At 39.1% G+C, this 26,869-nt stretch overlaps 1 protein-coding gene across 3 annotated transcripts; it reads left to right on the top strand.

The window, feature by feature from the left end:
• The first annotated feature begins 1,810 nt into the window (after window positions 1-1,810).
• erbb3b (erb-b2 receptor tyrosine kinase 3b) lies at window positions 1,811-25,794 on the top strand. Of its 3 annotated transcripts, none has more exons than XM_042492049.2 (28): window positions 1,811-2,125; window positions 5,436-5,590; window positions 5,698-5,884; window positions 6,446-6,571; window positions 6,666-6,728; window positions 6,885-7,003; window positions 8,349-8,490; window positions 9,797-9,910; window positions 9,992-10,109; window positions 10,195-10,268; window positions 13,003-13,093; window positions 14,235-14,437; window positions 14,926-15,058; window positions 15,154-15,247; window positions 16,648-16,805; window positions 16,901-16,957; window positions 18,468-18,609; window positions 18,745-18,864; window positions 18,971-19,069; window positions 19,568-19,753; window positions 19,838-19,993; window positions 20,124-20,199; window positions 20,309-20,455; window positions 20,536-20,633; window positions 21,341-21,517; window positions 21,628-21,699; window positions 22,516-22,807; window positions 23,670-25,794. In XM_042492049.2, exons 1-28 carry the CDS (start codon window positions 2,053-2,055, stop codon window positions 24,551-24,553), a joined length of 4,356 nt encoding a protein of 1,451 aa, XP_042347983.2. In that variant the 5' UTR covers window positions 1,811-2,052; the 3' UTR covers window positions 24,554-25,794. The 3 variants fall into 3 exon arrangements, with proteins under 3 accessions (XP_042347983.2, XP_087938290.1, XP_087938289.1); XM_088082164.1 differs by having other exon boundaries at window positions 19,838-19,996; XM_088082163.1 differs by lacking the exon at window positions 1,811-2,125 and adding an exon at window positions 4,941-5,048.
• Window positions 25,795-26,869: the final 1,075 nt, after the last annotated feature.

Here is a 26,869-nt window from a genome sequence, read left to right as displayed (position 1 = left end):
CCAGGGCTGACACTGAGGCTGACACCATGGTGGCGACTCTGCGGAAACCGTCAAAACCTTTATTGAAGCCACTTTTTCTTGACCTGACAACTGAGAAACCCTCCCGAGAATGTGAAAATAATCACCAAACATTTATCCGTTTTATTTCCACTGTGATATTTTCACTTCACTTTACTAAGCAAGAATTCACACTGACTTGCTGTTTATGTAACTGACTCAAGCTGTGAAAATGTCTTCCAGCTCACTGAGTAATGTTGCTCTGTAAAGTTTTCCATCATTCGATAGGCAAGTGGACAACTCTCTTATGATTTTACCGGAGGAGTTTGTACTTAAAGTTATGGGTCAGAGAATAATCATGTAAAAACAGCCATGTAGGTGCAAACAATGGCGGAGAGTCCACCTCCCACAGGCCCTGCAGCAGCTCTGACATCTGAGCACCAATCCTCAGACTCTGTCTCCTCCTGCTGGACGCAAAACTGCTGGTGGCGTTCAGCTTCATAGGACAGACTGATGCACGAATAATTAACCCTTTAAAACTAGAGCAAATTGGTTTGTCTTCTTTCGAAATCATACATAGAAAGCAATGGGCAACTTAACAAGACATGGCTGGAGATTTGTCATTTAAAAAAAAAAAAAAAAAAAAAGTAAAGTTACCTGAAAATAAAGAAAATTTCCCCCTTTTTTTAAAAAAAAAAATGAGGGGAAATTTTCTTGTTACCTTTTACTAACTTCTTGCAATTTGTGGGACATTTTGTGCCAAGTAGCTCAGTGCCTTTTTTCTTGTGTCATCGCTTGAAATCAACCACGATTCAAGGGTTAAATAGCTTGTGAAAAGCATCTCAACACAGCACAAGAAAACGGATGTCAGACCAAGTTTCAAGGGGTTTATGTATACTTAAACCATGTTGCAGTGGGGAAAAAAGGCTCTATTTCTAACATGCTGATTTCTTTTATTTTGTGGCTTAATGAACATATCAGGTGAAAACAGAATTTAATGATTGAATAGTCAAACTATTATTCAAATTCCCACATACTTCCAAACAGACTGCAACTGTTCTGCTATCTCTTTCTCACAATAAGATTAACAGTACATGTGTCAGAATCAGATACTGACATCCATCCATTTAGTGAGTCGTCCCCTTTTCAATCGCAGCTCCCTCTTCAGGAATCTCGCCTGCTCTGAGGCCATTTTCTCAAATTAAGCTTGTTCTTGTTTTGGGTTCAGAAGTCACTTGACCATCTGACAATGTGGCCCATTGTGATAGTCCGCTCCATACGCATCAAAGAGGTGATTAACCAGTTGACAGGGCTGCAGGGACAATACTGCTCTTTACGGGGGGAAACAGTGCAGCCACTCACAGCGCTGGGTTGCACAGCACTGCTTCCACATGCTGCAGCTGACAACATGAAACCAAAATAACTGCACATAAAGGCACATACAGGGTACATGGTATTCACACTGGTGCACATGCAAAAAGTGATTTGTTAAAAGCTGCATATTAGTATAATTCATCTTTTATATGTAGGCCTAATGTGTTTGTTGTGAGGTATTTTATTCATCACGACATGAAACATACAAACAAACTATTATTAAAAATATTCAGACTAAAGCTTACAAGATTTTACCAATTTTGATGCTCAGTGCAACATTTACGGCTGCAGCTCAACAAAAAAAAAATGACGGACCAGTCTCTCATTGGTGAATAAATCAGACCTCTGGCCAATCACATGTCCCTTTCTGGGAGGGGAAACTCAGCTCCAAAATAAACTGCCACTTGTTCGTTGTTTTCAGTTTTTCAGTTGGCGCGGTTTATCCTGTCTTATTCTGTCTTATGTTTTGTGCAAAGTGTCCTTCACTTTGACTACATGATATTGGATTTAATTCTCACTCACTCTCTCTCTTTTTCAAGTTTCCGAGCGTGGAACTGACTTTTTAAAAATTTGTTTTTTTATAAATCTATAAAAAATATTTCTACACAATATAGGCTCCTATGAGGACTAGAGAAACCTGTGGGATATGATCATATTTCACTGAAAAGATTTGATATCAACATGATCCAGTGGCAAGTCATATTATTGTGTGTGACATGGAGGCTACAAACAGCATCATCCCAAACCCATGAAGGTAGGGGAACTTAAAATTACATATCAGAAACTTTGTCTAGCCTGTTTTGGTTTACATTATTTAAACTTTTATTTATTCATTTATTTTATTTATATGTTGTGCCTACTGTAAAACAGAAAATACATATATTGTTCCTCTTCTTATATTTTATATTAATAATTAATTTTTAATTTTTCTGCTTGAATTCATCTGTCAGCAGTTACTCTTAAACATCTGCCTGCCCTGAAAGGTCACGGCTTCTAACCTGGTATGCGACTATATTTCATGGAAAAGAATAGAATAGAATAGAATAGAATAGAATAGAATAGAATAGAATAGAATAGAATAGAATAGAATAGAATAGAATAACAAGCATGGATGTCATGTAGACTTGTCAAATATGATAAGAGGGATACATTTTATAAAACTATTAAGCCTCATCTTCTCTTTTTCCTTTGTCGATATTATTTATCTAATTAATAATTTTAATTAATTTTACTGTTTGAACTCACCTGTTGCAGTTACTCTTCAGCATTTACCTACTTTGACCTTTCAAATTCAATTCAATTCAGTTTTTTGAATTGAATTGAATTGAATTTGAAAGGTCAAAGTTTCTTTGTGTAATAGAATAGAATAGAATAACACAGATGTCATCTATTCATGTGAGAGGTGAAGAGGGCCACATTTTAACATTTACTTTTCCCCATGTCTCAAATCACACGGTACTTACTGTGCTGTCTTCCTTAAGAGCTTTTTTACGGTCATTACAGAGCTTGAATCAAGGCCTTTAATGCAGCAATATATCAGCACTTTATATACTGTTAGTGATGAATTGAAACAACTTTAATGTCATAGTGGAGACGAAATTGCCTGCATGGCAATGACCCCAGTTGTTAGGAGCTACAGAGAGCAGTTCTGTTTATGAGCAATCTGCAGAGGATTGTTTTTGTTTTAACAGTCACTCATTTTCTTAAGGCTGTTTTGTTGTTTGGATTATGCAGGTGTGTTTGTGCATGCATGTGAGTTTTAAATGCTGTAATAGACAGAATTATCATGCAGCTCTCCCACATGAACTGTGAGCTCTACTTCTATTCTGTATTTAATCAAGAGAGAAGCACGCATAATTAAGTGCATGGAGAAATGTTACAGTAAAGTCATCAGTCAACATGAAATTCTCCACAAAAATACATGCAACAAGCCCAAAACATTGTTTATAGAGGTGGTTTATACCTCTGCATGTTCCCAAAGAAGACAGGAAATGCGACTCGTTTTATGACTGCAGGTGCCTGGTCTTTTCACATTAAGGGCCAGCGCCACAGTTTTTGTTGCTCACTACGAGATGGTGTGCATGTCTCTTTCCGTTCACGATATTTCCCTTCCCTCTGCCAAAAAAGTCCTACTCACACATGGCCCTATTGTCTGTTGGTATGATCTCAGCAACGCAGACCCCTCAGACACACACACACATACATACGTATGCACCATGAACACACACAGAAGCACTGTCTGTCACTGCATCACTCTTCAGTCACTGGGACACACTGTCCACATTTATAGCTTCATCACAATGAGGAACTTTGTCTGAGAAGAGCCCCTCTCCCTCGACCCTTGGCCTCCACTCCATCAGCCCCAGGCCTGCACTGCTGCGTGTACCACGGTTACAGCCTGCCTGTTTCACTCTTCTTCACATCAAACTCTCCAGACAACACAGCAGCACACACAGGATCGACAAAAGTCACAAACCCATAAATATTTTGAAAACTATATAGCCCTAACACTCAAAGGTGCACCATTTTTAAAGAACCATACTTGTGTTTTTGCATGTTTCAGCTCCTTTACAAATTATTAACTGCAATTTTTTTTATACTATTAGTTTCCAGTCATTTCTTGATTGTATTAAAATAAATCAGCAGACAACAGATATAAAACTCACTGGAATTGTGTATTGCATCACAGGCTGCAATAATCTTGATCAAAATCACAATATATTTGTATTGCATGAAGTGCATTTTGTTGCCATGATAACTGACAAAACATAATACAGACTTAATGTTCAATGTGGTGGATTGCACAATAACATTTAAAGAGTCTGCTGATTTACTTAAAAAAAATATAGAAATGAGCAGAGATAATATAGTGCAACATTAGTGGCAGTATAGTTTGCTTTGCTTGATTAGTTAGTTGTGATGTAAAGTACACGTGATCTGTAGTAAACAGACTATTCATGCAAAAACACTGGCATGGTCCTTAAAAATGTGGTCCAGCAAGTAAAACTGATATACTGACCCACATTTATCTTCTTTGTCCCTAAATCAGCCTTAGAGTTTCCATTGTTTTCGTCAAGCAGAGAGCAATATAAAGAGACTCCAGTCATAAGACTTGACTGTCAGACTCGAGTCACAGATTTGATAACTGTAGACTTGACAATATCAAGAAAAGATTTGCAACTCGACTTGGACTTAAACACCATGGACTCGTGACTTAATTTGGACTTGAGCCTTTTAATCTGAACATACAGTACTTGAAACCTTCCCTAAAACACCAAGATTAAAAAGTATGTTATTTTAAAAGTGTGCCATGAAGCAATTCATTTACCAAATCAATTAACATCCCTTTTTTAAAAGGTTTAATTTAAAAATCGAAGACTTTTTTATGCATTGAATAGATATATTTCTCTCAAATTTTGGTCACAAAGTTGTTTAAATCTGTGTCTGTGAACACTTCTCCCTTTCCAAGATCATCCATCCACCTGACAGGTGTGGCATATCAAGATACTGATTAAACAGCATCAATAACGCACAGGTGTGCTTTAGGCTGGTTACAGTTAAAGACTACTCTAAAAGTGCAGTTTGATCACACAACACAATGCTACAGATGACACAAGTTTTGAGGGAGTGTGCCACTGACATATTGACTGCAGAAACGCTCACCGGAGCTGTTGCCCGTGAGCTGAGTGTTCATTTCACCACCGTTAACCATCTCCAATGTTGTTTCCATTAATTTGTCAGTATCTAATGAGTGCATAAAAAACTTAGATGTTTAACTTACACCTGTGAAAAATTGGAGCAAACACAAAAGTGTTAAGTTAACATTTTTGTTCAGTGTGAATATAAGTTTTAAAAGCATTTATGATTTGTGTTTATGTAATGTATTAATACTTTGTTGTTAGAAAAAAAATACATTTGGTGAAGAGCATGTGATGACTTGTTTAGGACTTGAAACTCAAAGTTTAGGACATGGGACTTGACTTGGGACTTGAGTGTAAAGCCTTGCACAAACAATGACTAGATCCCACCTTTGATAATGTGTCTTCGTTCCCTGTGTATGGCAGTGGTGTGTCCTGGTACGCAGAACGGACTGAGCTCCACAGGTTCTCAGGAGACACAGTACAACCTGATAAAGGACCGGTATGACGGTTGTGAGATCATCATGGGAAACCTGGAGATCACTCAGATTGAGAGTAACTGGGACTTCTCCTTCCTCAAGGTAAAAAAAAAACCAAAACATCCCTTTCACTCTGCTCTGTCTTTTAACTGATTAGTATTTATAAGGTGTAGAAATGTGCTATTCTTGTTTGTTTTTTTTTCCTCCAGACAATCCGCGAGGTGACCGGCTACGTCCTCATTGCCATGAACCACTTTCAGGAGATTCCTCTTGGGCAGCTGCGGGTCATCAGAGGAAACAGTCTCTATGAGAGACGCTTTGCTCTCTCTGTTTTGTTCAACTACCCTAAGGATGGCTCCAATGGCCTGCGGCAGCTGGGGCTCGCGAATCTGACAGGTAGAGAGGGTTAACCACTAAAACAAAAGCATGGACAAATAATGTCCTCTATGCAAGGTGTAAAATGTGCTTTTCTGAAATTTAAGCATCCCAAACAGTGAGAACAAAGGTGACTAAGTAGCACTAAAAATGGAATGTGGCCTCAGTCATGGCCTGCCCCCCGGCCACTTCTTTGGGGCACCACTGTGGGCTGCTCCTGGGGAAAGTGGGATTTAAGAAGTTTGTAGCTTAGGAAGCTTCTTCCCACTCCTTTTCAGACATGTCTGTATGCTTTGTGTATGTTTACATGATCATTCTTTCCTTTCCTTTTTTTATATGTTTGAAATAAATTTTACCCCACCTCAAAGCAGATTTGGGGCCTATTTTAGGGGCCCAGCTGTTTGTTTGAGCAGGCAGGCCTGTACATCTTCCCTTGAACCTGCTGGTATACGCCTTGGAAGTATTTTATTTTTTACCCAGTATATAGGCCTACAGACACTGTAATTTGTAGGCTGGACTGACATATGCCAAAGGATATCCTGTTTGCTTTGTCTGCATAATTTCTTGCACATTTCTTTGCAGAGATCCTGGAGGGAGGAGTGCAGATTATCAACAACAAGTACCTGAGTTATGGCCCCTGGATCTTCTGGCAAGATATCATCAGGGACAACAGTGCTCCTATTGACATCCAGTACAACGGAGAGAGAGGTTAGTGCTAGCATAATCCTATTTCAGATATTCCCAAATTATCTCTAGATTGTCTCTTTCTTGTAACTACTGCCTGTCTTTCTCTGTCTCTCAGGCCCATGCCACAAATCATGTGGGGATTACTGCTGGGGGCCAAATGAGGACCAGTGTCAGATCTGTGAGTGCACAATTGTTCTGATTTTCTCTCTTCCCTCCATCTTTCTCCTCTCTTTTCACAGACAGAGACACACAGAGACAGAGCAAGACACAAAGGCACACACATGCACATTGGTGACCTCTGTTCAACCCGTCTCTCCTGTGTGTCTCTCCTCAGTGACTAAGACAGTGTGCGCTCCACAGTGTAATGGCCGCTGTTTTGGGACGAGCCCCAGGGACTGCTGTCACATAGAGTGTGCAGCGGGATGTAAAGGCCCTCTGGACGTGGACTGTTTTGTAAGTGCTTCATCTTTGAGGCAGTATTTGCAGACACTTTTACTGAAGGATTTCATTCCTTAATAACAAAGGACACTATAAAAAAATCAATTATATACTTCCAATGACATTTGATTCTAATTTTATATGCATATGTGAAAGTCAGAAAGAAGTTTCTAAGGACCTTACAACTGGATTTTATGCAATTACAAACAGTGCATGCTTTTGATTTAATGCCCATCGTTCAGGCAGCTGCTGGTTTTTCTTACAGTAACAGTGTGGTATGGAAATCCCCTTGCAGACACTTGAAATTTGCTGACTGTCAACCAACTCATTTTATGTTTTGATGTTATGCTAATGTACAGTAATACACATGTGCACGCAAAACTCTTTTGTTGGTTCATCAGATATTTGAGGCCAAACAGGATTAACATTGTTCTTTTTGATACATTAGAGTCTTTTTTTTATTTTTCTGGGTTTGATTTTCAAATAATATAGTTTGTGAAAACAATAGTTTATGGCAGCTGGCTATAAGGCAGGATTACTCAACTTATTTTGCTTGGGGTCCACACTTAAAAAATGACAGCAGCCTCATAAGCCTACATGTTTCTAGGATTTTTGGACACTCCTAGGATTTTAGGACATCAAGGGCTTGGACCTCTGTCAGGGGTCCTCCAGAGGTACTTTTTTGGTGAACAAACTCTATTTTAATGCTCTTGTATGCTCTCTGGTACCTTACGTGTACAAAAGCCATTCCCAGTATGAATCAATTTATTTTTACTGTGAATAAGAAAATGACACTCTATTGGGAGCCAGATTTGACCTGCAGTCCATAAATTGAGTATCACTGCTTGGTGCCTGGAGAGTTAACAAGACTGAGAGACTGAGTCCACAGCCATGCTAGCAGCTGTGAGATTCTACCATGGATGTATAGGGATCTGGATTCAGCTTTAGAGGCAGGGCCCCGTTCATTCCCATGAACATCGCTCAGCGGCGCATGAAGCCAAAAAAGTTCAATTTCCTGGGTATGTTCCTGTACTAAAGTTGTTGAGATATTTCAGTCTGGACTGGCCAGACATTTTCCATCCCTATAGAGCCATGCTGCTACCACGACTAAAATGTAACCTAGAGCTTAAACAGTGTTATTTTGGAATGCAGCTAGAAGTCATATCAACCAGAAGTCATTTCTATGATTCCAGTGAAAACATGCAAATTCATGGTTATACGTTTTCTTTAAGATGATTCCTTTACACTATGGACCTCAACAGTAGTCACAAATTTGACACATGGAATGTCAGTGTTTTTTCGAATGGATATCTTATTTCATAAAACGTAAATATTTGTGTGTATGTGCATACTTGTACAGGCATGTCGTCATTTCAACGACTCTGGAGCCTGCGTGCCCCAGTGTCCCCAAACTTTGATTTATAACAAGCAGACGTTTCAGATGGAAACCAACCCTAACGCCAAATATCAGTACGGATCCATCTGCGTCTCCCAGTGTCCCAGTGAGTCACCTGTGTTTGTGTGTGTGTCTGCATACTCAACATGTTGTCTTATTACTTTTGGTGCAATGTGGAACATAAAACCACCTTTTATGTGGATGTCTAATCAGTGTTGAGAGCAAATGATTGGAGCAGTAAATTCTTAAGTGTGTGCTATATTGGCCAATAAAGCTGAGCTCTCCTGCTTGCGGCGCTAGCAGTGCCTAGATATATCAGTATACATTACATCGCCAACCTGGCCTATAGCTTTTACTTTGTTGACGAAAACATGGTAGGTTATTAGGTGACAAAAATACTCACTCACTGGTCATTATAGCTCTCTGCCTTGCTGGCCGTGGTTGTTTTTTCCACTTTATCTTTGGGATCCTGTAAAAGATCTCTAGCACACCTTTGTCCAACTGAGGAGTAAAACTTCCACACATCCTAACATGTCGAATCCATCCGTCCGTCCGTCCATCCATACATCCAACCAACCAACCAACCAACCAACCAACCGTTTTCAGCCACTTATTGGGTCGTGAGGACTTCCGGTTAAGTAAGGTATTCCAGTTGTCTCTCTCCTCAGCAACATTTTTCAGCTCTTCCTGGGGATTCCCAAGATGTTACCAGGCCAGATGAGATTGTCAGCAATGGCATCCAAGAAAAACTGCCCACTTAAAAGTAATTGAAGCGGAGTGACTCAGTTTCTGTTGGCGTAGGAGGACAATTTGAGAAAATGCCCCACCATCAGTCTGGGTCTGCTTTCAGAGACTCAGGTTCTCTATGTTCCCGCCCTCCATATCCTCTTGCAGCCTCCGCTTCTGTTCGCTGCATTTCTTATCTGTAATGTTATACCCTGGCTCAAATAAATACATCTGAATGTCTGAGTCAGCCAATACCCTGTAAAATGTATCCTCGTCCATGCACTTCTATTTTTGGATGCCACTTTCAATGTTGGACACGTATTTAGTTTGCAATACAAGCAAAGAGAGCAAGAAAGTTCTGTTTTTAAGTGCTGTCCAGAACACGTTTGAGATGGAAGGTGGAAATCTAAGCTGAAATAGCATGAAGTTCATTTTTGCATCCAACTATGCCACTGACACATCAAATCACGGCGCTGGATGTAGGAGGAGCAACAGATTTTGCATCTCTGAACTCAGCTTTCTCAATCAATGTAGCCCACACTGGGGAATTTAATACCTCAATTGTCTACATTTGCCATCAATTCTGAGCAGAATTCCACATAAAAGGAGGTCTTTTTTTCCTTTAACTAACCCTCCTGATATTGAAAACCTCATCATCACTGTGTTTTTTTTTCTGGTTCTTGTAGCCCACTTTGTGGTGGACGGTAGCTCCTGTGTGAGCGCTTGTCCTCCAGACAAGATGGAGGTGGAGCGAGAAGGCCACAGGCAATGTGAGCTCTGCAGTGGACTCTGCCCAAAAGGTTAACACAAATAAATATTTTCCACTTCCTACATTGAGTTTCTTTGTTAGTCAGCAAAGCTAATGATGGTCGTCCCTGTAGTGTGTGAAGGCACTGGTGCTGAACACAGACAGACTGTGGACTCCAGCAACATCGACAGCTTCATCAACTGCACCAAGATCCAGGGCAGCCTACACTTCCTGGTCACTGGGATTCTTGGGTAATTTTTCTGCCCTGCCTGAGGGGACTCAGATTGCAGTGATGCATGGTCAGCTTGTTCATATTGTGTGTTTTATTCCTCATAGGGATGACTTCAAAAACATCCCACCACTGGATGCCAAAAAGCTGGAAGTATTTCGCACCGTCAGAGAAATAACAGGTATGTGCATATACAGTAAAATTTGTTGAAGCTGCCTATATTAACTGTTGTGTATATTTACTCTGAATGCCCATTCAGCATTCACAGTATCTCATCTTCTATATGTTTTTTGGCATCTAACTTTCAGCTACATAAAGCATTCAACTATGCTTTCGCATACTTTCAGCTAGAGACTTCATTTAAACTTTAAACAGGTCGCAAGACCTTAAACTATTCAGACATTATTCAGCTCTTTGATATCTTTTACCATTTTTTTTAAAATTGCAGTTTAAGTTTCATGCTGTTTTCAGACGTTTTCTGAGTTTGTGGGATGGAATGTTCAGAGCTAGAGTGGGTAACAACACTGATGGCATCACTCAATCAAAAAGTGAAAATCTGAGCTGTACATCAAATACTTCGAGGACTTTTTCTGCTGGAGTTTGAAAAAAATATACCCTGCTGGAAGCGAACCGAGACCAGCTGAGAACAAACCAGCAGTTCTGACTACCAGACAATTTAGGACTACAGGACCCTGGGATCTGGTTTTTCTTGTACTTGGTAAGACGAGCAGCACAATTTACTCAGTTAATGAGGGTCCATGAGGACAAAAATATAGATCTGATCCAATCAGAACCGTCTTATACACAACAATCCATCAATTCACCTCAAATCTGCATCTGAACTGAAAACTTCAGGTCCTTTAAGGCACAGATTAAAGTATATCTTGAACACTTTCCCATCCAGCTAGCTAACTTACCTAGCTTGACCCACAGGGCTCACATGTACTTACCTGTCCTCTGTTCCGTCCTCGGTGGCCCACTTTGGAAATTCAGATATTCACAAGGTAAAACTGTTGTGATATAAATGCAAGGTTTGAAATTTCACTCATCCCAAGCACTTCTGTGTGATATATCTCAGGCAGGGTTTGAAGCCACATTGTAGTTGCTTTTCTACATTGGCAGTTCGCGTCCTTATCCCCTGACCGTTTTTGGCGCCAATGAACTCTCCCAAGAAGAAAGAGAAAGACGAGGAAAAAAAAAGTTCACCTTAATCAACTTGTCGAGAAACAAAGTTTCCTGCACACTGAAAACTATTGTGATGTTCTTTAATCCTGCTCTACAGATCCTTTAGGTAGTTCTAGAGCTTTTTTTAGGTGATTCTGCAGATTCTTTTGGTGGTTCTGAGTTCTGAGTTTTGATGTAGTGTAACTTCTGAGTGTTGAATCAGTTTGTTGTCGAGCTGTTTGTCTCATGAAGTGAAAACAGGTCTCAGTGTGGTATTGTCCCAGATGGTCTGGTGGTTAGGGCTCCTGGTATGTATTCAGCTAATGTGGGTTCACTTCCAACTTTGGGAGTTGTTTTTATCAAACTTCAGCAGAAATGTCCTTGAAGTATTGGCCGTTCACCTTGGATCATCACTTTATGAGATTCTTTTTGTGTGTTTGTTAGTTCAGTTCTGCAGAACTGATGAAGCCTCTCACATGAGAGGTGAAATGTTCTCAAGAAACTCAAGAAAGTCCAGTTGCCTGTGATGATGGGGGTCTCAGATGCTCTGGTGTACAGGACTCCTGATTTGTACCCTGCTGTTCTGGTTTCACTTCCAGCTTTGGGAATTTTCCTTCTTTTTCATCAAACTCCTGCAGAAAATGTGCTCAAAATATTTGATGTTCTCCTCAGATTGTCACTTTTTGAGATTATTTTTGTTTGTTTGAATCTCTGAAGTGAATCAGTCCAGATGGACTTACTAAAGTGTCCTGCAGATGTTCTTCTTCATGAAGGAGTCAAACACACTGTCTTCTATGGACTAGTGGTCAGGACAGCTGGTTTCCAGCTGAGTAACTGAAGTTCACTTCCTGCTTTCCTGCTGCAAATTTACCTAAGAGATGTGGCCACTGCTATTAATCCTATTCCTGTATATAGTTACTTAGTACTTGGTGTAGGAGTAGTCACCCGTCAAATTTCTTCTGAAATCTTCTAGTTGATGCTATGTGTTTCATGTTTTGCGTACTATAGTAGAGTGAATGCAGTAGTAGTTGTTAACGTACCTATCCACACAGCAGTATATGAGACAGGTAATTGTGAAAAGGAAAATGGTCGTTGGTAATTTGTGTGACTGTATCCAACAACAGCGGTGGGGTCACAATCGTTCCCATTTTACAGCTAAACAGTACACTAAAATATGTTTCTAAAAACATTTGAGGTAAGAAACAGGCAATGTAGTAACAGAATCTTGTTTTGTGTTTGATTAGTGTTGCCCAGGTTAACAGTTTGACCACACACGATCAGTGATTGACATGACTGACAGCTGCTCTAGAGATTCCTCTGCTGTAATTGGTTGTTTTCAGTGAGCCGTGGTCAGTTCTTGTGAATGCCATTGGAGGCAGTAGGAAGAGCAGGAGGGACATGAAGGTTATTTTCATTAAAAGTTACCAACTGTAGCTTTAACATGTACAAATACTATTATATACTTTGAAGTATTTTTTCAAAACAATTTGTATTAATTTTATCATGAAAGAAATTTTTTAAAGACTGCTCAATATTATAATATTTAGTTACATTTAGTCATAGTAATACAGTTGACAGTAAAGAAACATAAGTCTTGGACACAAGACAGCAGAATGTGTTCTCTACACTTGTTGCAGATATCCATCTAATAATCTGGAAAACTGCCAAATGCAATATGTTTTTCGTGTCCTGTAGCACTCAGAACTACCTTCACGGTTCTTATGCCTTAATGTTATGACTTTGTTTGTCAGATATCTTAAACATCCAGTCATGGCCCAAAGAACTCAACGACCTGTCTGTTTTCTCGAGTCTCACAACCATTCAAGGGAGATCGCTCTACAAGTAAGACTTGTTTACACACAACAATGTGCATGTTTGTTAATGTGTCAGTCGAATTCAGCCCCATGGAAATTGATGTACCTGAAAATTAAATCAGTAAAATTAACCCGATAAAACAAACAATCTGTCATCAAAATGACTTTTTTATGGCAAGAGCAGATATTTAAAAGGTGTCAAAGCCACTAAGATTTAGTGTTGCATACATTTAACCCTTTGAAACCTAAGCAAATTGGCTTGATTTCTTTCAGAAATTGAGAAGACAGTGAGCAATAACAGAAGAAAATGCCCAAAAATTGACAAGAAATCAGTATAAAGTATGAGAAAATTACCTGAAAATTAGTTAAAAACAAAAGAGAAGGAAAAAAAACAAAACAAGAAAAAGGCCTAGAAATAACACTGACAATTAGTATCATTTTCTAACATTATTTAAAATATATAATTTTCTCTAACTTTTTCCCAGACATTTTCCCTTGCTTTTTAAAAATACATTTACTAAATTCTTGCAATTTGTGAAACATTTATTACCAAGTTGCTTTTTTCCCATGTTTTTGAAAGAAATGACACCAGTTTGCTTGGGGTTCAAAGGCCTAAATACTTGTGAAAGAAAGGTGATGTTGCTCCAGGCTTCAAATGATTTTAAGGGTTAACCTGCTTTATGCCTCTGGCTGGCTCTGATTTTTTTGTCATGCCTAAACTCACGTCTGTCTGTATTACATGTAGAGTGTGTTGCATAACAATGTGTCATCACTCCTCCCTCACATACTCCACACGCTCCTCTCTGCTATAAGCTGCTCTCTGTGTTAACACATCATGATGAGCCCCCTGAGCATTGTGCTGACACTTTCTAACCTCTCTTCTCTCTCTGCTGCACAGCTGTGAACAGGTATACACTGTGTGTGTGTGTGTGTGTGTGTGTGTGTGTGTGTGTGTGTGTGTGTGTGTGTGTGTGTGTGAGCCCTATAATGCAGACCTCCAATCGGCATGCAGTTTGATTTAGAGCTAAAGCACAATCTGCATATACAAAGCAGACTTAACAGTTCTGAGTATTTCTTTGATATTTGCTCTTTTTCAAATATTTCTCTGTTTAATTTATACTTTTTTTTTTTAATTTCTCTTTTCTGTTTTGTCCGTCCTCAAACTGAAGGCGTTTTTCTCTGATGGTGATGCACATCCACACTCTTACCTCACTGGGTCTGCGCTCTCTCCGGGAGATCAGTGATGGCAGCGTGTACATCAGTCAGAATGCCAATCTCTGTTACCACCACACTGTAAACTGGCCGCAGCTGTTCAGAGGCCACAGAGTTCGAGTCAACAACCTTAACAACAACAGGCCGCTGGCAGAGTGCGGTGAGGAGAGACCAAAAAAATAAACGGTCTATAATCCAAATTAAACATTGTTATCTTTGGTTGTTCCATTTTTTTTTTTTTTATCGAGGGCTAACGTTTATTCATTAATCAATTAGTTGCTTTGTCAATAAATCATGAATGGTTTTAGTGTTTCCAAAAACCTAAGATTGCATTCTCAGATGTCTTTGTTAATAACACAAAGATATGCAGTCTACTGTCATAAATGAGTAAAGACACAGGAAAGCATTAACTTTTACAAAGCTGGAATCAGAAAATTTGGCTTTTTTTCCCATAACAATGATTATTAAATTATGATTAGTTGGTGTTTGATTTAATAGTAGACAACTAACGATTTAAGTTGGTTCAGTTCTAGTTTTATCAATCTCAGTATATATATATTAAAGATACTTTGGTCCTAAAATTCATTCCATATGCATCTGCTTCTTGAGTAGTTTCCTGATGCGTTTCTCACATTGTTGTGTGTACAGTTGCGGAGGGCCATGTGTGTGATCCGCTGTGTTCAGACTCAGGTTGTTGGGGCCCGGGGCCCGACCAGTGTCTCTCCTGTAGGAACTTCAGCCGAGACGGCACATGTGTGGGCAGCTGTAACTTTCACACTGGGTCAGTAGATGCATGAATGTGTTCATATTCTAACTGATGTGTGCTGTATTTATTTATTTTATCTGACTCTATATTTTGGAACATTGTGTTCCCAGAGCTCCCAGGGAATTTGCGGGCCCTGATGGCGAGTGTGTCGCCTGTCATCCAGAGTGTAAGCCTCAAAGTGGGAAAGTCAGCTGTACTGGACAGGTAATCACTTTCTATGATAGTACATTGTGTCTCCCTTGGTGCTTTTGTAAAAATACTCATTCGCTCTTCAAATTTTTTGGGGACATGACTCAAACTCAAACTCATTTTACTCATAAAATGTGTGTGGTATTTAATCCTAATGTTGTTGTTTTTTTTTTTTCATGTGATTTTTTTTCAGTCTTACCTTTACCACAATATAAGGCCATAATTTCCATTTTGGATGAGGGAGCATGTCACCTGTCAGTTTTCTTATTCCTGTTATTATTATTATTATTATTATATTTTTCTGCATCAGATGTAAGTTCGAATAATGATATATACATACATATATATATATATATATATATATATATATATATATATATATATATATATATATAGAGAGAGAGAGAGAGAGAGAGAGAGAGAGAGAGAGAGAGTATTTTAACAGTGTGGTATTAGTTCTTTTACTTAAGTAAAGTAGCTGCATGCTTCTTCCACCACTGTGTACATGTGGGTTATTTAAATACAGGAAAACTTGTTAAAAATAAACTAGGCTCCTAAAAAAAAATAGGCTCCTTTCCCAATTACTTTTTTTTCTAGTCACGGAAAACAGGTTAATAAACAGTAGAAAGCAGAATGGAGGCCAAAAGAGCTAAAATGTTTCTTTAGTTGTTTTTTTTCATATCTCTTACTTAGTCAGTCTCTCTTTCAGATTCACTGCTGACTAATTTGAAACTATGTTCGAGTGCTGCTTGAACGGATATGGACAGAATTTTTAGTAGTGCGTCACAGCATCATGTGGCTAAAGGGGCAAAACTAGTGCATCCAACTGGGTGTCGTCTTTCCATCACTCCCAATCAAAGCCAATCAGAGCTGGAGCCGATTAATATCCATGACTACAACAAAGTCATTTGACCCAGCAGTGAATGCTGATTACAACCTCTTCATTAAAGGCAAAATTCAGATGACAGCTGGACTTTAAGGGTTTTTTTATTGAGTGAAAAGGGGGCTACATAAATTCTGTCTACACGAGTTACTGTTTGCCCTGCATTAGAGGAAACATGTGTATCTAAATTATTGACAGAAACTTGGTTTGTGTTTCTCAGACAAACCTTTGATGCCCTGGTGACACCTTCTGCTCGACGTAAAATCTGCAACAAATCTTAAAATGCTGACAAAGTCCCTGCTTGCTTCCATTAAGATACTTTGTATTGATTCTCTGCTGCTCCTTGTCCATTATGTTAAAAATCCTATGCAGTAATGGTTTTTAATCATTTACTCTGTGTTGGATTCATTCTACACAAAAGAGCTTCTTGCGTTATTTCTTGGTTCACTGCAGGTTACGATGCTTCCCCATAGAGTAAATATACATCATCTCACTCATCACATTTTCCTGCCTTCCTCTCTTTCTATGACAGGGTGCAGACAAGTGTGTGGCATGTGCCAATCTTCGAGATGGTCCTTACTGCATGTCCTCTTGTCCCACTGGAGTGAACGATGGACAGAGGGGACTGATCTTCAAATACCCCAACAGGGAGGGTCACTGTGAACCATGTCACCACAACTGCACACAGGGGTGAGACTGAACCCAGAGTACATGTGTGTGTTTTCATGTGTCCATCCATAGATGTGTAACAATAATCAAATCAATGACGTGTTTATCTGTTACAGGTGCTCAGGCCCAGGATTGAATGACTGTTTAGAGGCAGCCAGGCTGGCAGTAAGTAGGTAAGTAGGTGAGCATTTCCCCCTGCTGGTGAATATAACTCACTACAATACTGTCAATTTGCATGATCTGTCCAAAACTGTGACACAGAGAGGATAGTTTTGCTATTAGGCCGATTTAAATTGCCAATTGTGAAAACAATTTTTCAAAAGTGCTGCATCTCTCTCTCTCTCCACTTCATGAACTCCACACTTAAATCTTTTATTTTGTTTTGAGACATTAACTTTCATTTCATAACTTTAGAACTAACCAACTTCAGAAACTGGAAGTATAACCGAGTAGGAAAAGTAAGTCATAATTCAGATCATACCTATTTGTGCCTTAAGACTATATTTTGTATGATAAGGAAAAATACCACAACATCTGTTCTGATTGTTCTAAAGTCTTCAAATCTGATACCTTTATACTTTGTGCAAGTATCTAACAGAGCAGGTTTAAATATTTTAGATAATACTGTGTATATTAAATGTTTTATATACATTTTTTTAGACTGCATATTTTTGCATGTCTCTAATATATATAACTTGGTATAAGTAGATACCAAATAATAGATTCTGCTCCTTGTAGTTTCTGAGATGCAGCCATTTTTTTTTTTCACACTATTGCTATTTATGCATCTTTCTATTTTTCCCAATAGTTCTTTATTCAATAAAGTAAAACTTTGCAAAACCTTTTCAATATATCTATCCTTTGCACATTTTTCAATTTACATGCCTTATTTGGGTGCTGCTAGCTAGTGTGCTTATATATGCATGTGACCTTTGAAATCATTATTGAGAAGATGTCGCATCCTATAGAAATCATACACAAAACTAATGTTAGTCTAAAATGCTATTTGTTTTGTCTAACCCCATAACATCTGGATTCTTCCAAAGCGTTCAGATACCTTTCAGAAGCATTTAAACCTCTGAAACCTGAGGAGATTTGTTTGATTGCTTTCAAAAACATGGAAGAAAACATGAAACTTGACAAGAAATGTCTTGAAAATTCCAAAATAAATAAAATAAGTAGTAAAAGGTGACAAAAAAAAGGCAAATTACTAGATGTTATCAAAAATGTATTTATAATTCTGGAAATTATATATTTAAAATCATGTTACAGAAAAAAAAAACAATATATGTGTTATGTTTAGGTTATTTTTTATATTTTGTAAAGAAATCAAAACAATTTGCTCAGGTTTCAAAGGGTTAATATTTATGACACCCACCTCTTGCACCTTTTTTTCTTTTGTGATTGTGAATATTTATGGATGTCAAAGATGTTGCACACTTTCTCTTAAGCTCTGGGTAATTGGTTTGCTGCTGTCTGTGCACAATACCCATAAGAATATCTTCCATGCTTGTAAACTAATTAATGTCTCAGCAGCTGGAACAAACAGTTGCACTTAAAGCAACTTTGAAGAAACCTCATTTTTGATCAGTCAGATGTGCTTGTTGCAGTTGCCACTGCAGTGTCTGCAAAAGAACATCCCTGTATCCCTACACTGACATCTCTCTCTGCTTCACTCTGCAGCGGTCAGATCACAGGCATAGCTTTAGGAGTCCCGGCCAGTTTGATTCTCTGCCTGGTGTTGTTTTTCCTGGGTTTGCTGTACCACCGAGGCCTGGCCATCCGCCGCAAGAGGGCCATGAGGAGGTACCTGGAGAGTGGAGAGGTGAGACTTTAGGGACTGTACAACCTCATGAGCTGCCTTTGCTTTAAGTACAGCATGCATTTGTTTTCAGAGAGAGAGAGAGAGAGAGAGAGAGAGAGAGTGGATCATCTGGATATTGTTCTTGCTCTTTGGCAGAGCTTTGAGCCGCTGGGTCCCGGAGAAAAAGGTACCAAGGTTCATGCTCGCATCCTGAGACCCTCAGAGCTGAAAAAAATCAAAGCCCTTGGCTCAGGAGTTTTTGGTTCAGTGCACAAGGTATTTATTAAACTTCTTAACTGCCATTATAGTTTTAGTATGAGACTTACATAATTTTAACAAACTCATGTGAACTGACATGACTGTTCATTTATTTGTGTTTAAGGGTTTTTGGACTCCAGAGGGAGAAACAGTGAAGATCCCTGTGGCCATTAAAACCATCCAGGACAGCTCAGGCCGACAGACGTTCACTGAGATCACTGATGTGAGAATCAGAGCTTGAAGGAAGTTATGACATAACAGAAATAGCAATTAACCCCCTTTTCAAATTGCAATGAATAAGAAAGAGATGACAAAATAACCTGTCAATTAGCTATATATATATATATATGGGATGAGATATTTAAAATGTGGTTATATAAAAGCATAGATTTGTTTTTAATATTTACATTTTTTATTTAAACACTTTTCCAGTTCATTTCCTGTTTTTGTCCTATTACTGTTTTGTCTCTTTTTTTATTTCAGGTAATATTCTTGCATTTTTTCCCTAATTTCTTGCTAATCTTTGGTTCATCTCTTGTTAAGCTGCATATTGCCATCTTTCCATGTTTTTGAAAGAAATCAAGCCACTTTGCTCGGGTTTCAAATGGTTAATGTGACGTGTAAAATATTTCATACAAAATACACACAAACCATCAATAAGAGTGTCAGAAAAAAGTCAAAAAAGTAAACTGTTTTGTTTTTTCTAACTCTCTCTGTGTAGCATATGCTGTCCATGGGCAGCCTGGATCATCCCTATATCGTTAGGCTGCTGGGCATCTGTCCAGGTCCCAGTCTGCAACTGGTGACCCAGCTTAGTTCACAGGGCTCCTTACTGGAGCACATCAGACACCACAAGAACAGCCTGGACCCCCAGCGTCTGCTTAACTGGTGTGTGCAGATTGCTAAAGTGAGTGCCTCTGGACTTTTTTGAGCAAGCAAATGTTATGAAGAAGATGTTCAGTTTTATATAGGGCTGCACTTTATGTCTCAGGGTATGTACTATTTGGAGGAGCACTGCATGGTCCACAGGAACCTGGCTGCCCGCAACATCCTGCTGAAGAACGACTACCAGGTCCAGATCTCTGACTACGGTGTCGCAGACCTCCTTTATCCTGACGACAAGAAATATGTCTACACTGACACCAAGGTTGTTCTGACTCATTCAGTTTGAGATACACTATGAATTGCTAAGTCACTGTTAAGAGGTTTCACTGTCTCCTCTACAATGGAAACAAACCAATCTGCATGACTTGTCGGCAATTTGTCTCTTAATCCAGACACCCATAAAATGGATGGCTCTCGAGAGCATCTTGTTTCGAAGATACACTCATCAAAGTGACGTGTGGAGTTATGGTAAGAGCCTGTGTGTTTGTGGGAGTGCGTGTGGTGTTATACACTCTGTACCAATAAAATAAACTTTTGGCAGGGAGCATTTAAATGTGGCGTCTCTATTCCCGGACAGGGGTGACAGTGTGGGAGATGATGTCATTCGGGGTGGAGCCGTATGCATCCGTTCAGCCTCAGGAGGTGCCGAGTCTGCTGGAGAAGGGCGAGCGACTGTCACAGCCCCACATCTGCACCATAGACGTCTACATGGTCATGGTAAAATGTGAGTATGATAAAATGTTTCAACCAGTATGCAAAAACATACAAAGAAATGATCTGATTTATTTAACTTTTTCTCTTTAGGCTGGATGATCGATGAAAATATAAGGCCAACCTTCAAAGAGCTGGCCAGTGACTTTACTCGTATGGCAAGAGACCCACCCAGATACCTTGTCATCAAGGTGAGGCGATCATGGTCATTTCAGCCAGAGGTGGAGCTGGGGGGCTGGCTTCTAGAGCTCCAGCCCTGAATGTTTTCTCATAGGCCCTGAATTTATGCTATTCCCTTAAGAAATCCAGTATAATTAAGTAAATGTACTTCTGTTGGCCTATTATTCAATACAGAGTGTAGAAGACCACATTTACTTGGCATTGTAATTTGTAAAAAGAGCAGCCCACATTATGAGGAATGGACTGCAGCAGATCTGTCAGCTAAACACTTTCTTTCTGTGAACTCTACTCCAGCATAGCAGGCTTGAAACTAGGGATGTCCTGATCTAATCTCAAACTACAGATTGGGGGCCGATCAAGGCATTTTTTGAGAGACTGGAGTCGGGAATATTTAGTTTATTGAGCATCCGATTCTTTTATGTCAGCTGCCACTCAGCTGTCCGTCTCTCCTCTCTGCTTAACTTAAGAGCAGTGGCTGATATATATATATGACACTGTTTAATTACGTGATTTACCAAAGTTAGAGGCACTTGTTAATGTCAGCTCAGTATGAGTCTCGTGTTTTACTTTCAGCTGTAACTCATGGTGTTTCTTCGCCCTGCTCTCTCTGGGGGAACATGCCCCTAAGCTCCCAATGTGTACATGTCTTGCTTGTTTTTCATCTTGCTACCACTGTCCACTTAGACCATAAACCCTTTACTTCCATGTATTTCTGTAGTTGGAAGGAGGAGAAGCTGCTTCGGTAGAGATCCATCGAAGAGAATCAGAACGTGGTCTTCTGGAGGCAGATTTTGGAGCTCAAGACGATGAGGGGCTGGAGGATGGTTTGACTACTCCTCCTCTCCAACACTCTCCATCCTGGAGTTTTTCTCGTTCACGGATTAATTCTTACAGGGTAATAAAATGCAACTTAAATCTGATACTTTAACAGTCTTTTAGGACTGTTGTGACTGGATCAGAGCCAAAGAAACCAGCACATAACACTTTTTCCCCCTTGATTTGTAGAGTGGTACCTCTCAGGTTGGACCCATTGGATACCTGCCAATGACCCCCAGCCCTGTGGACAGCATCCGCCAGGTGATATACACATTCACACATTGACACTAGTACATGCAAACAAACACATTCCCACTCTGCAGTAGCACAGGTGATACAGTGGATGTATTAAGCTGTAACTCTGAACAGCTTCTCTATAATCAGTATTATTGCACACTTTGCCAACAGCTGTGATAAAATAAATGTTATGACCCCGCCAGCGCTGCCAGCAGGTCGTTACTTCAGAAAGTGAGACCTATTAACCCTTTGAAACCTGAGAAAATTGGCTTGATTTCTTTCAGAAACCATTAAAAGAAGGCAATAAGCAACATATGAAGAAATTACCCAAAAAACAGCAAGAAATTTGTAAGAAATACAAGAAAAAGAGGAAGCAGAAGAAGAAGAAGAAGAAGAAGAAGAAGAAGAAGAAAATGAGAAAATGACTTGGGGAAAGTGCTTAAAAAATTGTAATAATTCTGTAACCTAATTTTAAATATGTAACTATAATGATTATAAATATAGTTTTCACCTAGTTTTATCCCCTAGACACTTGTCCCTTGCTTTTCAAAAAAATAATTTTCTAAATCTATTAATTTCTTGCAATCTGTGGAACATTTCTTACCAAGTTGCTCATTGCTTCTCCCCCATATTTTGGAAAACATTGCACCAAGTCTCTCAGGGTTCAAAGGTTTAAATACTTGTGATCTGCGTCTGAAAGCAGCACTACAAAAGTGATGTTGCTCCAGGTTTCAAAGGGTAAAATGTGTGGTTCTGGTCCCACTGTGTTATTTTTTAAATAAAAGAATTAATTTTGTACAAGCTGCTGTATCAGTTCACATCTTTGCCTTTCTGTCTCAGCTCTGGCTTCAGAGGACTCGACTGAGCTCGGTGCGGACGCTGCCGGAGAGGTCAGAGTTCAGGGGGAGCGGCAGAGAGGCAGAGCTGCGAGAGGAAGGTTTATGGACGGGGAGTCTTCACCGGGCCAGGTTCGGCTCTGAGAGGGGTACTCCCCGAATATCCATCAACCGGCACAGGAAACTCTCATCAGCGTCAAGTCCATCCTCATATAAAGTGTGGACGTCAGAAGAGGAGGAGGAGGTGGACCATTATGGCTACGTCCTGGCTGGGTCACCTGTTACTCCAGAGAGAGGTAAACTACCAGCAACGAGACGGGAGCATGCTGAGTAATCAGATTATTTGCTTGACTCAGGGCTCCTACACATTCTCCATTTCAAAATTTAAAAACTCAGATTTCCAGACTTCTCTGTAAATTATTCAGAAAACATTTGACATCTAACAGTATGACTGCACTGGCTGCCTAGTCCAGAAACCATGGAAAACTTAATTCTGCTTAAATGATCTATTTATTTTTAGATATTCAACTTTTTTGTTTTGTTTTGGAAAACAGAAAAGGGGCGATAGCCTTGACACACAAATATTTTCCCATACTTTCTTTTAATTTTTCCTTACTGATCCAACCCTGGAAATGACTAAAATAAAATTCCATACTTTCTATACTTTTCCATACTGGGTACCCTGCTTAGAAAATATAATGGAGGATAAGGGCCATATTAAAAGTAAAATCTTAGCTTTGGAAAATATAGTTATTATATTACAAGAATTAAAGCGTATTTTCGAGAAAAAAAATGCTATGAGCGTGAAGTCATGATTTCAAGAAAATTATCGTTATGCTGTAGGATTAAACTTGTAAATTTAAGAGAAAAAAGTTGTAATATGAGAAGATTAAACATGGAAATTTGCAAGATTAAACTCATTAATTAATTTATAAATTTACAACTACATTCCCGTAATATTATGACTTATTTTCCTCAAAATTATAACTTTATCCTTGTAATAGTATGATTTATTCTTAAATTCTGTTTGTATTGTTTTTCAATATGGCCTTAATCCTCCTTTGTAATAAAATAATTGATAAATTACAGGATAAACAACACATAATTAAGGCTTCTTCCCCCTGATTTTCCTCCTTGTCATTCTGTTGTGTCTCACAGTTTGCAGAGCCTCGCACTCTGGGCAAAGACACTCAAGACTCAAGACTAATCTGTCTCTCGTGGTGATAAATCCCTCTCAGGAGTACGAAATCATGAGCAAAGAGTCTGGTGCTTCTCCTTGCTTGACCGGCGGTGTCTTAACAGATGTCTCTTCGGTGGGGGTTTGCCGTAAAACACCACCTTTACCCTCTCCATCCTTCACGGCTCTGGATGCGGCGCATGTGGAAACTCTGACACCAGTCCCAGCTGTACAAAGCCAGAAAGTCGATGAGTATTGTGAAAGAGGTGTTACAGAGCAGAAAGACTTAACAGAGACACATGAGCTCACTGAGGACTGTGACGGTGGGATTAGAGCTGTGGTCGACCCAGGAGAGGCCGCTCAAGCGATAGGCAGGTATGAATACATGGATATCAGGCGATCCGACTCAACGGAGGGAGAGGATCCAGCATGGGAGAGACGTGGGAGTCAAACATCTGAAGCAGATGAAGCAGACCAAACAGTGGAGGTGTTGAAAAAAGAGCTTGAGGGGGAAGAGGAAGAGGAGAAATACCACAACAAAAATAAACAACACGCACTTCAGGGGTGCGGTATGGTCATGCCCAGGCCAGATGTGCTGACAGCTGGGGGAGATATGGTGGAGGAGTATGAGGAGATGACCAGATTTGAAGTGGTGCCCAGCGGGTGGGAGCAGGCAGACTACCAGAACCTCCCAGTGAAGGGGAGGGCTGTTTCTGAGGAGGTGGGTGGTGGCAGGTGTGCAGGAATCGGGGGATACATCAAGGTGTGTGCAGGCATGGGGGAGCCCGGCAGCAACACATCATTTGACAACCCTGACTACTGGCACAGCAGACTGTTTCTCAAGCCAGATGCTGTACGTACCTAATAATGTGGACTGGGACGGAGACATCGCAACAGTTACTTTACTTCCTGTCATAAATGTGGCTGTTTTGTAAAGTTTTCCAGCTTTTTATTTTCGCTTTCCAGTATTTAATTCACTTTGAGAAATGAAGTTGATAAAAGAAAGCACACTTTCACAGATTTACGCTGCAGAGGTGGGAGTAAGTCACTCATGTGTAAGTCTCAAGCAAATCTCAAGTCTTAGCCTTCAAGTTTCAAGCAAGTCCCAAGTTACTGTGGTCATGTGAAATTCTTTTATGTTCACTTTCTACATCACCTTTAAGACACATTCTTTTTCCTTTGTTTTGGGGTTTTGAATGATGGATACAGTTGTGGTGGTCATGTCACTGATTTTTGAGCTGCAGAAGTTAAATATTGCTGTTTCTCCTATTTTTTTTTTTTTTTACTGACAACAACACAGTCCTTTAATGCAAATTTGATCATTTTTGGACTATTGTACACTCCTCCGTGATAGCAGACATGTGTTGGCCTCTGTTGGTTTGCTACATCCTAGAAGGTTGCCTGGTTGGAGTGCATTGCACTTGAAAATCACCCCATTGTGTTTCAAAAACCAAACTTATCTTTTCAATATCAAGAAAAATGCAAATATTTCATTAAAAAAGTCAAGTACTTTTAAGTCATCTGCCTCAAGTCTACGTCAAGTCCAAAGTCATGAATATCAAGTCAAAGCTATCAAGTCTTTTATCACTGTTATTCAAGCGAGTCTGACTCGAGTCAAGTCATTTGACTCAAGTCTACCCACCTCTGACAGGCACTGTAAGGGTATAAAACCAAATTTGAGTTGATACAGACCCAAAGAGTTTGAAATACCATCAATACTTGCAGTATAGAGAGCAAAGCTGTTCTTTACACTACATGTTGGTCCACATACTGCAAGTGTTGTTGGCATTTCAACCTCTTTAGACTTCTTTATATTCTCCATGCACCTCGGAAAAAGGTGAAGTTGCTTACACTTGATACAGATTTTTTTGCCATGCATTTTGTACGAACTATATATGTGTGAAACTGTGATTGTTTCATCGTTACAAGATTTGTGTAATTATTAGCAGTAATATGAGGTAGCCATACCCTTTTTCTGTAGAGCAGTTTTTTGTACAATTTATTATAACATGAATTACTATATAAATGAGTAAATGTTACTATTTTGCAAATATAATATGATGTCATTGACTTGTGTAGTAAAGCAATAAAATTTCTACTTGAAAATATACATTCACTTGTTTTTTTATATCATATTGCAATATGATATATTATACATTGGCCTATTAAAAACAAGATAAATAAATTGTTATTTTTGCACATCTCCACCTTGTATGCAATCACACTGACACTAGCAGAAAATGAGATGGAGGCATGTGAATCGGTGACGCACTCGCGCGCGATTTGGTCAGAGGCCGATCGAAGATGACCAGAGAAGTGAGATGATACTGCCAGGGATTTTCCGGTTTCGTTCGAATACAGTTCAGACGCATGGGTTTACCAAAATTTTGACCGTAAATATTGCAGTGTCTTTCGATGATAGATTCACTTGGTGATATACAATAATGCCACATCAGTGAACTTTATACTAAGATTAATATCTCGATTTGTACATTCATAGACCTATCTTTATTTCCATAATTTCCCAATCTCTGTCTAACATTATAATTTACTAATTTGCCATCATATTAACTATAAATTATGTCTTATTTATTATTTTTATCATTTATTTCTTATTATTTTGTCTTTGGTAGCGTTTCTAAAACATACGACTATGATATATATTAAACAAATATAAAACAAGGGTATGATTACCCCTCTTATTTTGTTTGAAATGCCAATTTTGTGATTGTTTTTTTCTTTCTGTTGTCATTTCTTTTATAGTTTATTTTGTATAGCTTAAATTTAGCAATAAATAGAGAATATGCTATGCAAAAGGGGTAGGAAGGCCTATAATATGATCAAGCTCCAGCCTTCATCTTTTCGGCCTGTTTTTTTTTTTTTTTCCTTTTGTTTAACCTTTTAATGAAATGCCTTGCTGTAATTTCCTCTTGATTTTGTGCATTCCTCTTGGAAAAAATGTTTACAAGGACCAAAATAAATAACAAAAAAAACAAAAACCTTCCATAACGTGTCCACACACTGTCCCCTTGTGTAATCCACCTGTCATTTTGGTTTCTCTAAGTCCTGATTGGTGTGTTATATATAAATATATATATGTATCTATATATATATATATATGTAAAGTTAGGGCAGTCAATCCTGTTGTCTATGACTACTCGTCCATGGTCTAATTTTAAAT

Source organism: Plectropomus leopardus, chromosome 9 (genome assembly GCF_026936395.1).
Source record: "Plectropomus leopardus strain MGB_pleo_1.0 chromosome 9, ASM2693639v1, whole genome shotgun sequence".
In the NCBI taxonomy this organism is placed as follows: domain Eukaryota; kingdom Metazoa; phylum Chordata; class Actinopteri; order Perciformes; family Serranidae; genus Plectropomus; species Plectropomus leopardus.
This window is presented reverse-complemented; position numbering and strand designations above follow the sequence as displayed.

Coding starts and splice junctions, on each gene's coding strand:
- erbb3b (XM_088082163.1), top strand. CDS start 4,970: ATGCTACAGATGACACAAGTTTTGAGGGAGTGTGCCACTGACATATTG. Junction 5,049..5,435: donor GCTCACCGGAGCTGTTGCCC/GTGAGCTGAGTG, acceptor TGTGTATGGCAG/TGGTGTGTCCTGGTACGCAG. Junction 16,958..18,467: donor GCCAGGCTGGCAGTAAGTAG/GTAAGTAGGTGA, acceptor TTCACTCTGCAG/CGGTCAGATCACAGGCATAG.